The following is a 12,525-nucleotide window of genomic DNA, read 5'->3' on the forward strand; positions in this document are numbered from 1 at the left end:
TTGCAAGAAAAAGGGACGTTTTCTTTTTTTGCTGAGTTTATACACAGATGGAACACTAACCCCCCTTCTAATTTCCTTAATTTGTCACTACAGTCAAATATTTTAATTTCCTTAATTTTGTCACTAGAGTCAAATACTTTCTGTGGCACAGATCAGAGTGAAATACTTTCTATAGAGCAAACTTTATTTTAAGTACCTTGGCATCATACTTGATTCCAACCTCTCTTTTAAAAAGCATGTGAAAAAGGTAATTCAAATAACCAAATTCAAATCTAAATCTAATTTCCAATTTATACGAAATTGTTTGACTACAGAGGTAGCAAAACTGTACTTCAAATCTATGATACTCTCCCACTTAACATACTGCTTGACTAGTTGGGCCCAAGCTTGCTGTACAACATCAGGACCTATTCAGTCTGTCTACAAACAGGCTCTCAAAGTGCTTGATAGGAAGCCCAATAGGCATCATCACTGTTACATCCTCAGAAATTATGAGCTCCTGAGTTGGTAAAATCTTGTGCAATACACCGACGCATGTCTTGTATTCAAGATCCTAAATGGCTTGGCTCCCCCTCCACTCAGTATTTTTGTTAAACAGAAAACCCAAACATAGGTCTGCCATGAGAGGTGAGTATAGTTCCCTTAAGGAAAAGCACCTTTAGTGAGAGCTTCCCATGTCTGGAATACACTGCCATCAGACACACAACTGCACCACCTATCACACTTTCACAAAATGCATGAAGACATGGCTAAAGGCCAATCAGATTTGTGAACATGGTCCCTAGCTGTGTGTTGCCACTTTCCATGTTATCTGTTGTCTGTAGCTTGTGAGGTGTGGAAACACTTTGTTGCTTTTATGAATTTTGTCTTGCTGCTTTTTGTTCTATGTTGCTCGGTCTGCATGCTACGTCTTGCTTGTTCTATGTTGCTCTGTCTGTATGCTACGTCTTGCTTGTCCTATGTTGCTATTGTCTATATTGTAATTGTTTTTAATAACCTGCCCAGGGACAGTGGTTGAAAATGAGCTGTTCATGTAAAAATTAAATAAACTCAAACTCATTTTAAACAAAGGAGGGATGTAGGCAAGATATAAACATTTCAGAACAACTACTAGTCGAATAAGACTTGGGAGAGATGAAGAATTTTGACAAATAGATGTATTTATGGTCTAATACACTTGAAACAAATAACCAAACCGAAAACTGCAGACATTACTAGTGCCTCCCCCGCGATCAAACGGCCATAAAAATAAAATTTAACGCAGCCTAACGTGATCATTGACAGCTGCCCTGAAGGACACAAATAAAAAAAATGCTTCAAGATCAGTGACATGTTGGCTAAACTGACAACGGAGTGAAGAGCAGAAATTTCAACGATCAAGCAAGTCGCACCAATGAAGAACTGAGTGTGTGCGGTTTCACGGGAAGGGGGAGATTTTCGGCACCACACCGGCATTTACCCGGACGATCATTCTACACTTTACTGTCTGACCTTATCGATTGCTCTGGCCTTGCGTCATCGTCCCGGAAGTGGCGTCGCACAGTGGGGAAGATGATGAGCTTGTCTGTAACCGTGTAGAGATTGAGTGTGTTATATTTCTTCTCCCCCTGTATGTGTCTGCTCTTTCTCTCGTCATGATTCCCGTGCCGCTCGTGGTGTGTGTTTTGTGCGGCTGGTGCTTCGTCTATCTAACAGACGTGCTTCTGAAGGTAATGTTACGATCCCGGTGTTGTAATGTTTTACTGACTATATGCTCGCTAACGGTAGTCATTAGATCCGGTCCATCGACCAAGTTATCTGCACGACGGACCCGATCTAACGAGATTGTTATGTAATTAACCTGCTGTTATATTTTACTTATACGAGGTAGTTAGCTAGCTAACGTTAACTAACCAGTTCACTATTACGATACGTTTCCATCTGACACTGCAGAATGTGTTACCTGGGATGGTCAACTCCAGTCCTCGGGGGTCAGAGCGGTGTTCCACTTTCCCACATCCCTAACAAACACAGCTGATTAACTAATTGCATTCTTAACTGAAGATCATGATTCGTTGATTATTAGCTGTGGTTAAAGTGTGACACCAATTAGGCCTCAGAGGACTGGAGTTTTCCCATCCTGGTCTAGACTAGAAGGGGTAAGGCCAGGGGCTAGTTTGGACTCAGAAATGGTGTTGGGGACACTGCTATATAGGGGCTAGTCGCACCTGTTGGTCAAAATAATTTAGAATAGCTAAATTATTATAAATGACGTCGCACATGCCAGTAGCCTTTTATCTTCTACCAAACCAATCAGGTGGTTGTTCGACAAAAATAAGCATCGGACGTCATTGATCACGTATTTCTGATAAAGTGATACAAGCATCAGCACACTGTTTCGAATGAAACTGCTTAGCAATGTCGATGCATGCCTCGGAGCTTTGGAAACAACCGTAACATTACTACTGTGCTACCAACCTTTTCAGTTGGTTGCACCATTTCGTTAGTGTTCCATAATGTGCCTCCATACAGAACCAGGCTAATGATGACTAGCCATCTTTTAAATTAGCATGCCCTTGTGTTTATAGTATCATGGTCCAAACACACCAAGACAGTCGTGAAGAGGGCACGGCAACACCTTTTCCCGCTCAGGAGACTGAAACGGCAGGGTACCGGAGCGCCAAGTCTATGACCAAATGGCTCCTTGTCAGCTTCTAGCCATCAGACTGCTGAACAACTAATCAAATGGCCACTGGACTATTTACATTGAGCACCCCCCCTCCATTTGTTTTGTACACTGCTGCTACTTTCTGTTTATTATTTATGCATAGCCACTTCACCCCTACCTCCATGTACAAATTACCTCGACTAACCTGAACCACCGCACATTGACTCAGTACTGGTACCCCCTGTATATAGCCTCATTACTAACCTGAACCCCTGCACATTGACTCAGTACTGGTACCCCCTGTATATAGCCTCATTACTAACCTGAACCCCTGCACATTGACTCAGTACCCCCTGTATATAGCCTCATTACTAACCTGAACCCCTGCACATTGACTCAGTACTGGTACCCCCTGTATATAGCCTCATTACTAACCTGAACCCTGCACATTGACTCAGTACTGGTACCCCCTGTATATAGCCTCATTATAGCCTCATTACTAACCTGAACCCCTGCACATTGACTCAGTACTGGTACCCCCTGTATAGAGCCTCATTACTAACCTGAACCCCTGCACATTGACTCAGTACCGGTACCCCCTGTATATAGCCTCATTACTAACCTGAACCACTGCACATTGACTCAGTACTGGTACCCCCTGTATATAGCCTCATTACTAACCTGATCCACTGCACATTGACTCAGTACTGGTAGCCCCTGTATAGAGCCTCATTACTAACCTGAACCCCTGCACATTGACTCAGTACCCCCTGTATATAGCCTCATTACTAACCTGAACCCCTGCACATTGACTCAGTACTGGTACCCCCTGTATATAGCCTCATTACTAACCTGAACCACTGCACATTGACTCAGTACTGGTACCCCCTGTATAGAGCCTCATTACTAACCTGAACCCCTGCACATTGACTCAGTACTGGTACCCCCTGTATATAGCCTCATTACTAACCTGAACCACCGCACATTGACTTGGTACCCCCTGTATATAGCCTCATTACTAACCTGAACCCCTGCACATTGACTCAGTACTGGTACCCCCTGTATATAGCCTCATTACTAACCTGATCCACTGCACATTGACTCAGTACTGGTAGCCCCTGTATAGAGCCTCATTACTAACCTGAACCCCTGCACATTGACTCAGTACCCCCTGTATATAGCCTCATTACTAACCTGAACCACTGCACATTGACTCAGTACTGGTACCCCCTGTATAGAGCCTCATTACTAACCTGAACCCCTGCACATTGACTCAGTACTGGTACCCCCTGTATATAGCCTCATTACTAACCTGAACCACCGCACATTGACTTGGTACCCCCTGTATATAGCCTCATTACTAACCTGAACCCCTGCACATTGACTCAGTACTGGTACCCCCTGTATATAGCCTCATTACTAACCTGATCCACTGCACATTGACTCAGTACTGGTACCCCCTGTATATAGCCTCATTACTAACCTGAACCCCTGCACATTGACTCAGTACTGGTACCCCCTGTATATAGCCTCATTACTAACCTGAACCACCACACATTGACTCGGTACTGGTACCCCCTGTATATAGCCTCATTACTAACCTGAACCACCACACATTGACTCGGTACCCCCTGTATATAGCCTCGTTATTGTTATGTCATTGTGTTTTCTATAATTTACTTTAGTTTATCTAGAAAATATTTTCTTAACTCTTTCTTGAACCGCACTGTTGGTTAAGGGCTTGTCAGTAAGCATGTCACAATAAAGTCTACACTGTTGGTTAAGGGCTTGTCAGTAAGCATGTCACAATAAAGTCTACACTGTTGGTTAAGGGCTTGTCAGTAAGCATGTCACGGTAAAGTCTACACTGTTGGTTAAGGGCTTGTCAGTAAGCATGTCACGGTAAAGTCTACACTGTTGGTTAAGGGCTTGTCAGTAAGCATGTCACGGTAAAGTCTACACTTGTTTTATTTGGCGCATGTGACGAAGAAAGTTTTTTATTTTTACAGTGATTTGGATAGATTTATTGTAGCTGTTAAAGTGCAAAAAGAGACTTAAAATAAAGTACAACATTTATTTATTGCAGATTTCAATGCCATTTGTAATTTTTTGCTAAATCCTCTCGAGGGCAGAATTGGAAAAATCAATACTTGATACCACAGCAAAAAGACTGATTAACCCAAGTTTTTGTATTCAGGTTTTTTGACCAATCACTTTTTCTTTTATGATTTTTTTTATTTATTTTTTACCTTTTTATCCCCAATTTCATGACATCCAATGGGTAGTTACAGTCCTGTAGGGGGTAGGACTATCAGTGCGTACAGGGGCTAGCACCATCGGTGTGCGTACAGGGGCTAGCGCCATCGGTGTGCGTACAGGGGCTAGCGCCATCGGTGTGCGTACAGGGGCTAGCGCCATCGGTGTGCGTACAGGGGCTAGCGCCATCGGTGTGCGTACAGGGGCTAGCGCCATCGGTGTGCGTACAGGGGCTAGCGCCATCGGTGTGCGTACAGGGGCTAGCGCCATCGGTGTGCGTACAGGGGCTAGCGCCATCGGTGTGCGTACAGGGGCTAGCGCCATCGGTGTGCGTACAGGCCTAAATATCATATCTAAAAAAAATTAAAACATATAGTCGATTCACTGTATATACAGTTGAAGTCGGAAGTTTACATAAACCTTAGCCAAATACATTTAAACTCAGTTTTTCACAATTCCTGACATTTAATCCCAGTAAAAATCCCCTGTTTTAGGACAGTTAGGATCACCTCTTTATTTTAAGAATATAAAATGTCAGAATAACAGTAGAGAATGATTTATTTCAGTTATTTATTTATTTCATCACATTCCCAGTGGGTCAGAAGTTTACATATACTCAATTGGTATTTGGTAGCATTGCCTTTAAATTGATAAACTTGGGTCAAACGTTTCAGGTAGCATTCCACAAGCTTCCGACAATAAGTAAGGTGAATTTTGGCCTATACCTCCTGACGGAGCTGGTGTAACTGAGTCAGGTTTGTAGGCCTCCTTGCTCGCACAGGCTTTTTCAGTTCTGCCCACAAATTTTCTATGGGATTGAGGTCAGGACTTTGTGATGGCCACTTTGGAAGTATGGTTGGGGTCATTGTCCATTTGGAAGACCCATTTGCGACCAAGCTTTAACTTCCTGACTGATGTCTTGAGATGTTGCTTCAATATATGCACATAATTTTCCTCCTTCATGATGCCATCTATTTTGTGAAGTGCACCAGAACCTCTTGTAGCAAAGCACCCTCACAACATGATGCTGCCACCCCGTGCTTCATGGTTGGGATGGTGTTCGTCGGTTTGCAAGCCTCCCCCTTTGGCCATAACGTTATGTTTGGAGGATAAACAATTCTATTTTTGTTTCATCAGACCAGAGGACATTTCTCCAAAAAGTACAATCTTTGTCCCCATGTGCAGTTGCAAACCGTAGTCTGGCTTTTTATGGCGGTTTTGGAGCAGTGGCTTCTATCTTGCAGAGTGGCCTCTCAGCTTATGTTGATATAGGAATCGTTTATTTATTTATTTTTTATTACAAAAAACACAAGGAAGGGGTAACATTAAAGTATTAGAACATGAAGGACAAACAATACAGCATCAAGACACTATCAAACATGAATCGGTCTTTCTGCAACAGAGCCATCCTTATGTGTGAGGGTGCGTGTGCATGATAGTGATATGAAATATGTCATAGTTTCCTTTTTCATGATTACAATCTTGTGAAACCCAAACCCTCCAAGATCCCTCCACAGTTCCCCAATAGCTGTCCCTCAACCAGTCGAGATCCCTCCCACAGTCCTCCCCGAGGACAAAAAAAAATACAATTAATTCCATTCCCCACCATCAATAACCCCCCAATGCACCAACAACCAAGAGAAAAAAGGAAAAGACAGAAGAAAACAGCAAACAATGCAAAAAATAACTAAAATCATAACAGCAATGCCTACTGTATATGTTTGTGTGCATGTCTGTGCATGTGTGTGCACTGTTACATGTATGTGTGTGTTCTTGTATGTGTTTATTTGAATGAGAGTGTGTGTATATGCATGTGTACAAACACCTGCACGGCATCAGCCTTGGATCAGGATTAGTTGTAAAAACATTAAAATGTACTTTTATTGTTTTATTTAGACTTTTTCCCCCCTTTATCTTTTGACCATCATTCTCTCTCATACAGCAACTCCACTCCCACTTGTCTCCAATTCCACATACCAACCCTCAGCTTCCCTCAGCACATCCCATCATTCTGTCTCTCATACAGCAACTCCACTCCCACTTGTCTCCAATTCCACATACCAACCCTCAGCACATCCCATCATTCTGTCTCATACAGCAACTCCACTCCCACTTGTCTCCAATTCTACATACTGTTGAAGGAATTCTAAATTCCTCTGTTTTAATTCCCAATCAAAATTAAACACTCTGTCAATGCATAAGGGTGTGTAAGACCCTTATTTTATAAGAATGGACAGAGCCCCGGTCTTAAAAGTCAAGTATCAGCCTTTATCAAGAGAGTACTGAGTTCATACACATTTTACCACAGGTTATAAACTGAAAATGACGTCAGCGTTTTCTAAATGTTCCATCTCTTCTTGACACTGGTAGAAAGGCCCTATAGTTCTCAAGCCTTCCCTCCTCGCCTAGAGCCAAGGTCAGTCAGTGTAGATAAGCATTCTAGACAGTCTGTAGATAGTTCATTCATTTGTACAAAGGAACAGACCGTCATTGTTCTAACTTTTGCCCACGTTCACACACCTCCGTTCCAGTACCAAGGCTGTGTCTCAAGCCTTCCCACATCCGTGTCCCTACCAATTTAATATACTTTACGAGTCAAGGTTTTCTTGTGTAGATAAGCATTCTAGATGGTCTGATTCATTTGTACCAATGAACAGACCGTAATTGTTACTAAACTCTTGATCACATTCACTTCAGTACTGGGATCAGATAAGACAATTTATACATATACAGTAACATTTAGTATTTTGATTAGTACATATACAGTAACATAATTGTATTCTGATTAGTACATCCTGATTGAAATGTATACATAATTAGTCATCATTGATAAAAATTCCCTTAACACCTACCAACCCTCAGTTTCCCTCAGCACATCCCATCATTCTGTCTCTCATACAGCAACTCCACTCCCACTTGTCTCCAATTCTACATACTAACCCTCAGCTTCCCTCAGCACATCCCATCATTCTGTCTCTCATACAGCAACTCCACTCCCACTTGTCTCTAATTCCACATACCAACCCTCAGCTTCCCTCAGCACATCCCATCATTCTGTCTCTCATACAGCAACTCCACTCCCACTTGTCTCCAATTCCACATACTAACCCTCAGCTTCCCTCAGCCCATCCCATCTATCTCTGCTGGCCACCCTCTTCGGGTTTCTACGCAACACATATCTTTCAACTATGCTATGATTTTTACCGTACAATTTCAATCTATCTAATCGAATAGAATCTACAGAGTTGAAGATAAATAATTTTTCTAGGGTCAATTTTAGATCAATGCTATGCATTTTCAGCCATTCCTGAACCAGAGACCAGAAAGAGGCTACCTCAGAGCAATACCAAAATAAATGGTCTATTGATTCTGTATCCTCACAACAAAATCTGCATAGCTTCGATGATTTTATGCCACAAATATTCAAAATTTTGTTGGTGGCAAGAATTCTAGATAATAATTTTAGCTGAAAAGCACAAAGTCTTGAATCTTGCGTTGTTTTATATATCAACTCATAGGACTCGTTTTACTTTGGATATAGATACTTTTGTACCTGTTTCCTCCAGCATCTTCACAAGGTCCTTTGCTGCTGTTCTGGGATTGATTTTCACTTTTCGCACCAAAGTACGTGCCTCTAGGAGACAGAAAGCATCTCCTTCTTGAGAGGTATGACGGCTGCGTGGTCCCATGGTGTTTATACTTGTGTACTATTGTTTGTACAGATGGGCGTGGTACCTTTAGGCGTTTGGAAATTGCTCCCAAGGATGAACCAGACTTGTGGAGGTCTACAGTTTTCTTTCTGAAGTCTTTGCTGATTTCTTTTGATTTTCTCATGATGTCAAGCAAAGAGACACTGAGTTTGAAGGTAGGCCATGAAATACATCCACAGGTACACCTACAATTGACTCAAATGATGTCAATTAGCCTATCAGAAGCTTCTAAAGCCATGACATCATTTTCTGGAATTTTCCAAGCTGTTTAAAGGCACAGTCAACTTAGTGTATGTAAACTTCTGGCCCGCTAGAATTGTGATACAGTAAAATAATCTGTCTGTAAACAATTGTTGGAAAAATGACAAAGTAGATGTCCTAACCGACTTGCCAAAACAATAGTTTGTTAACAAGAAATTTGTGGAGTGGTTGAAAAACTAGTTTTAATGACTCCAACCTAAGTGTATGTAAACTTCCGACTTCAACTGTATTGTGTGTGTGTGTGTGTGTGTGTGTGTGTGTCTTCTCTATATAAGCTTAGTTGTACAATTTAAGATGAAATACATTGCACTTCAAACAAATTTATACCTAGGCTAAATTTAGTATAAACCTTCCACCACCAAAAGAACCATTGATAATGTTTATTATTTTATCAAAATAGTTTACCTGTTTTTTTGCAATAGACAGACATGAAAGCGACTATCTATGAAAATGACTTTTTTTTGCACATCATTTTATGCACATCTACTACTAATGACCAACATCTTGTAGCAATTATTATAGAAAATTAACCAAGGTCTCATAAACAAGTCTCTCAAACACAAGCCCACGTGTTAGTGATTAGCCAGCTAGTCTTTGTATTTAAAGTCTTGCCAACTTGGATGTATTTGCTTAATAGCAAGTTAGAACAGTTGAATTGTTATGAACACACCCTTCTGTCCATCTCCAACTGTTTGAACAGAATGCTATCCAATCCACTTTGTTCAAATGTTGAAATCAAGTGGCCTACCTTATTTTTCACAATGAGAAGAACTTGCCAATTCCTTATATAATTGTTTCATGCTTATTGCACATTTATAAAACTAGACAGCTGGTAATACAGTCTTTGGGTAAAATGCTTCTAGCGGTACATGTTACCATAATGCCGCGTTCAACAAACTGAGCATTCATTTTCCATATTCAATGTTGGTTCTAATGGTGTCTGCTCTGTGTGCGATTTGAGGAGTTGAGATGTCTCTGGTTCTAATGGTGTCTGCTCTGTGTGCGATTTGAGGAGTTGAGATGTCTCTGGTTCCAATGGTATCTGCTCTGTGTGCGATTTGAGGAGTTGAGATGTCTCTGGTTCTAATGGTGTCTGCTCTGTGTGCGATTTGAGGAGTTGAGATGTCTCTGGTTCTAATGGTGTCTGCTCTGTGTGCGATTTGAGGAGTTGAGATGTCTCTGGTTCTAATGGTATCTGCTCTGTGTGCGATTTGAGGAGTTGAGATGTCTCTGGTTCTAATGGTGTCTGCTCTGTGTGCGATTTGAGGAGTTTATTTTTTATTTTTTTATTTCACCTTTATTTAACCAGGTAGGCTAGTTGAGAACAAGTTCTCATTTGCAACTGCGACCTGGCCAAGATAAGGCATAGCAGTGTGAACAGACAACACAGAGTTACACATGGAGTAAACAATTAACAAGTCAATAACACAGTAGAAAAAAGGGGAGTCTATATACATTCTGTGCAAAAGGCATGAGAAGGTAGGCGAATAATTACAATTATGCAGATTAACACTGGAGTGATAAATGATCAGATGGTTATGTACAGGTAGAGATATTGGTGTGCAAAAGAGCAGAAAAATAAATAAATAAAAACAGTATGGGGATGAGGTAGGTGAAAATGGGTGGGCTATTTACCAATAGACTACAGTGCCTTGCGAAAGTATTCGGCCCCCTTGAACTTTGCGACCTTTTGCCACATTTCAGGCTTCAAACATTAAGATATAAAACTGTATTTTTTTGTGAAGAATCAACAACAAGTGGGACACAATCATGAAGTGGAACGACATTTATTGGATATTTCAAACTTTTTTAACAAATCAAAAACTGAAAAATTGGGCGTGCAAAATTATTCAGCCCATTTTACTTTCAGTGCAGCAAACTCTCTCCAGAAGTTCAGTGAGGATCTCTGAATGATCCAATGTTGACCTAAATGACTAATGATGATAAATACAATCCACCTGTGTGTAATCAAGTGTCCGTATAAATGCACCTGCACTGTGATAGTCTCAGAGGTCCGTTAAAAGCGCAGAGAGCATCATGAAGAACAAGGAACACACCAGGCAGGTCCGAGATACTGTTGTGAAGAAGTTTAAAGCCGGATTTGGATACAAAAAGATTTCCCAAGCTTTAAACATCCCAAGGAGCACTGTGCAAGCGATAATATTGAAGTGGAAGGAGTATCAGACCACTGCAAATCTACCAAGACCTGGCCGTCCCTCTAAACTTTCAGCTCATACAAGGAGAAGACTGATCAGAGATGCAGCCAAGAGGCCCATGATCACTCTGGATGACTGCAGAGATCTACATCTGAGGTGGGAGACTCTGTCCATAGGACAACAATCAGTCGTATATTGCACAAATCTGGCCTTTATGGAGTGGCAAGAAGAAAGCCATTTATTAAAGATATCCATAAAAAGTGTTGTTTAAAGTTTGCCACAAGCCACCTGGGAGACACACCAAACATGTGGAAGAAGGTGCTCTGGTCAGATGAAACCAAAATTGAACTTTTTGGCAACAATGCAAAACGTTATGTTTAGTGTAAAAGCAACACAGCTGAACACACCATCCCCACTGTCAAACATGGTGGTGGCAGCATCATGGTTTGGGCCTGCTTTTCTTCAGCAGGGACAGGGAAGATGGTTAAAATTGATGGGAAGATGGATGGAGCCAAATACAGGACCATTCTGGAAGAAAACCTGATGGAGTCTGCAAAAGATCTGAGACTGGGACGGAGATTTGTCTTCCAACAAGACAATGATCCAAAACATAAAGCAACATCTACAATGGAATGGTTCAAAAATAAACATATCCAGGTGTTAGAATGGCCAAGTCAAAGTCCAGACCTGAATCCAATCGAGAATCTGTGGAAAGAACTGAAAACTGCTGTTCACAAATGCTCTCCATCCAACCTCACTGAGCTCGAGCTGTTTTGCAAGGAGGAATGGGAAAAAATGTCAGTCTCTCGATGTGCAAAACTGATAGAGACATACCCCAAGCGACTTACAGCTGTAATCGCAGCAAAAGGTGACGCTACAAATTATTAACTTAAGGGGGCTGAATAATTCTGCACGCCCAATTTTTCAGTTTTTGATTTGTTAAAAAAGTTTGAAATATCCAATAAATGTCGTTCCACTTCATGATTGTGTCCCACTTGTTGTTGATTCTTCACAAAAAAATACAGTTTTATATCTTTATGTTTGAAGCCTGAAATGTGGCAAAAGGTCGCAAAGTTCAAGGGGGCCGAATACTTTCGCAAGGCACTGTATGTACAGCTGCAGCGATCGGTTAGCTGCTCAGATAGCAGATGTTTGAAGTTGGTGAGGGAGATAAAAGTCTCCAACTTCAGCGATTTTTGCAATTCGTCCAGTCACAGGCAGCAGAGAACTGGAAGGAAAGGCGGCCAAATGAGGTGTTGGCTTTAGGGATGATCAGTGAGATACACCTGCTGGAGCGCGTGCTACGGATGGGTGTTGCCATCGTAACCAGTGAACTGAGATAAGGCGGAGCTTTACCTAGCATGGACTTGTAGATGACCTGGAGCCAGTGGGTCTGGCGACGAATATGTAGCGAGGGCCAGCCGACTAGAGCATACAAGTCGCAGTGGTGGGTGGTATAAGGTGCTTCAGTGACAAAACGGATGGCACTGTGATT

At 41.6% G+C, this 12,525-nt stretch overlaps 1 protein-coding gene across 1 annotated transcript in view; it reads left to right on the forward strand.

Moving 5' to 3' along the window:
• Window positions 1–1,538: 1,538 nt before the first annotated feature.
• The window catches only part of LOC139366854 (membrane-bound transcription factor peptidase, site 2), a 71,696-nt gene continuing 60,709 nt past the window's right edge, over window positions 1,539–12,525 (forward strand). Inside the window, exon 1 of the mRNA XM_071104541.1 lies at window positions 1,539–1,709. Coding sequence (XP_070960642.1) covers window positions 1,635–1,709 — 75 coding nt within the window. The 5' untranslated portion in view covers window positions 1,539–1,634. The remainder of the gene's footprint in view (window positions 1,710–12,525) is intronic.

This window comes from Oncorhynchus clarkii, chromosome 15, assembly GCF_045791955.1.
Source record: "Oncorhynchus clarkii lewisi isolate Uvic-CL-2024 chromosome 15, UVic_Ocla_1.0, whole genome shotgun sequence".
Lineage (NCBI taxonomy): Eukaryota > Metazoa > Chordata > Actinopteri > Salmoniformes > Salmonidae > Oncorhynchus > Oncorhynchus clarkii.